At 34.4% G+C, this 1,927-nt stretch overlaps 1 protein-coding gene across 5 annotated transcripts in view; it reads left to right on the top strand.

Annotated features, from left to right (window-relative positions):
* The window catches only part of PLS1 (plastin 1), a 79,177-nt gene that overhangs the window by 64,392 nt on the left and 12,858 nt on the right, over positions 1–1,927 (top strand). For all 5 annotated transcript variants that reach the window (XM_014521609.2, XM_025208466.1, XM_014521610.2 and 2 more), the window contains one exon: positions 534–657. In XM_014521609.2, the coding sequence (XP_014377095.1) occupies positions 534–657 (124 nt within the window). The remainder of the gene's footprint in view (positions 1–533; positions 658–1,927) is intronic.

Below are 1,927 nucleotides of genomic sequence, written 5' to 3'. Positions count from 1 at the left end.
CCCCCCCCCCCCACACACACACACACTTTGTTTGTTTGTTTTTTCTTGGAAAAAAATAATGGCATAAAAGAGAATATGAGTTTCATTGTTCCCCCTCTGTGGTATTTAGTATGACGCAGTGATTGAAAGTAGAGGTTCCTATTGCAGAATTGAGATCTATATTTGTTAAAACATGGTCCAACTAAAAGGAAAAGCAGGAAAATCCACAATATTCTGCTTTGTATTCTGGGATGAAGATTACCTAAAACTACTTTTTAACTTACTTTTGGGAAGTCACTTGATTCCAGAGTGATGAACCCTTTCACTTCATTTTGTGAAACTAATGATGGATAAGGAAAATAAATATAGAAAGAAAATGTGACAGTGAAAATTAGAATCTGGAATGTTATTTTATTCTTGTGACAGTAATAATATAGAAGTAGAAAAATCGAGTACCAAAATAATTAATATAGCAAAAATTAAATGTCAAGATGAAAACTTTGGAACAGAGAAGAATTCTATAAATCATTTGTAAATGACTTTTCCTGTTACAGGTATACTTTGAAAGTACTATCAGACCTTGGAGAAGGGGAAAAAGTAAATGATGAAGTTATTATTAAATGGGTTAATCAAACACTTGCAAATGCAAATAAAAAAACCTCAATTACCAGCTTCAAGGTAAGTAAAAAATTATATGAGGAAATAATGGTGCATCTACTAAGTTCAGTTAGCATAATCGGATTTGGGTTTGGAATACAATGTGTTGTCTAAAAGTTTACAAAACTGTCTTGAATTTTTTTTTTTAAATCAAATGAGTCTCTGGTTATGTAAGATCAACAAGACCTAATTTTCAAAAGGGCTTCTAATTTGTCTATAATTTTCACAGCACAAATTGCAGTAACTAAACACCTCCCTCAGCTGTATATGCAGTCGCAGGGCTTGGGCACTTAGTCATTTTTGTGTACAAATTTAGAAGACAATTTTGAAAGTGCATGCTGGTTTGAAATGGTTTCTTAGAACTTTTGAAATGTTTCAGCCCTCTGGAATTATTTTTTTTCTGGGGTGTAGCAGAACCAGCAGAGGGAGCAAGTGGTGGCTAACAAACCAGTCACTGTTTTGTGCTAGCACTGCTGCTGAGAAACAGCTGACCTAATAAAATAGATTGATGTCAACTTGTGCTTCATAAGGGCACTGGGCTAATATATTTGCAAAATGGATAAAGAGAAAATTGAAAGATAAAGTTTATGCATCTGCATTTAAGAGGTGTCTCATCTGCAAAATCTCACGTGTCAAGTATATAGTCACCTATCTTTTTAGAAATGATGGACTAATAATTACACAGAGAAATACAACTGCATTTTAAGCATGCAGCCTCAATGCATGTGTTCAAATAGTTAGTTGTCTATCTGGGCCACAGCTGGAAATGCAGAGCCCAAAAACTGAAAAGCTGGATGATCTGGCAATGGTAACTACTGAGAAATGTTTTGGAAGTGTCTTATTTTAGATCTAGGATAATGTTACTTGAGAGATTTTTTTCCCCCATTTAAATGACTGTTCTTAAATAAGTATGTATGTTTGTAAAAGAGTTGTATTTTTCTTCCTAGTCTTGGGTTAACAAAATGAAATAGCATCTTTGTGTAAGATAAAGAGGGTCGCAGGTCACTGAAATTCATTGTAGACAGGGAAAGTGGAGTTATATTAGATTAGCAACTGCCCAAGTAATTAAAATTACGAAGATTTTATGACAAATGAACTTGGGAGAGATACTCATCAGTTTAATCTATTCAGATAAACTAATGAAGTGCTACATTTAAATGTACAGAGAGATTGGTGGCAGTATGGGAATTAGAACGAACTTGAAATATTAGGCTTAATCTGATGGTAAGGGCATCACATGAATTACACGCTGAGCCTCCAAGGGAATGGAGCCAACTGCTTTACTGCTTCA

The sequence above is a fragment of the Alligator sinensis genome, unplaced genomic scaffold (genome assembly GCF_000455745.1).
Source record: "Alligator sinensis unplaced genomic scaffold, ASM45574v1 scaffold846_1, whole genome shotgun sequence".
In the NCBI taxonomy this organism is placed as follows: Eukaryota; Metazoa; Chordata; order Crocodylia; family Alligatoridae; genus Alligator; species Alligator sinensis.
Note: the sequence above shows the minus strand (reverse complement) of the source record. Positions and strands in the feature narration are given on the sequence as shown.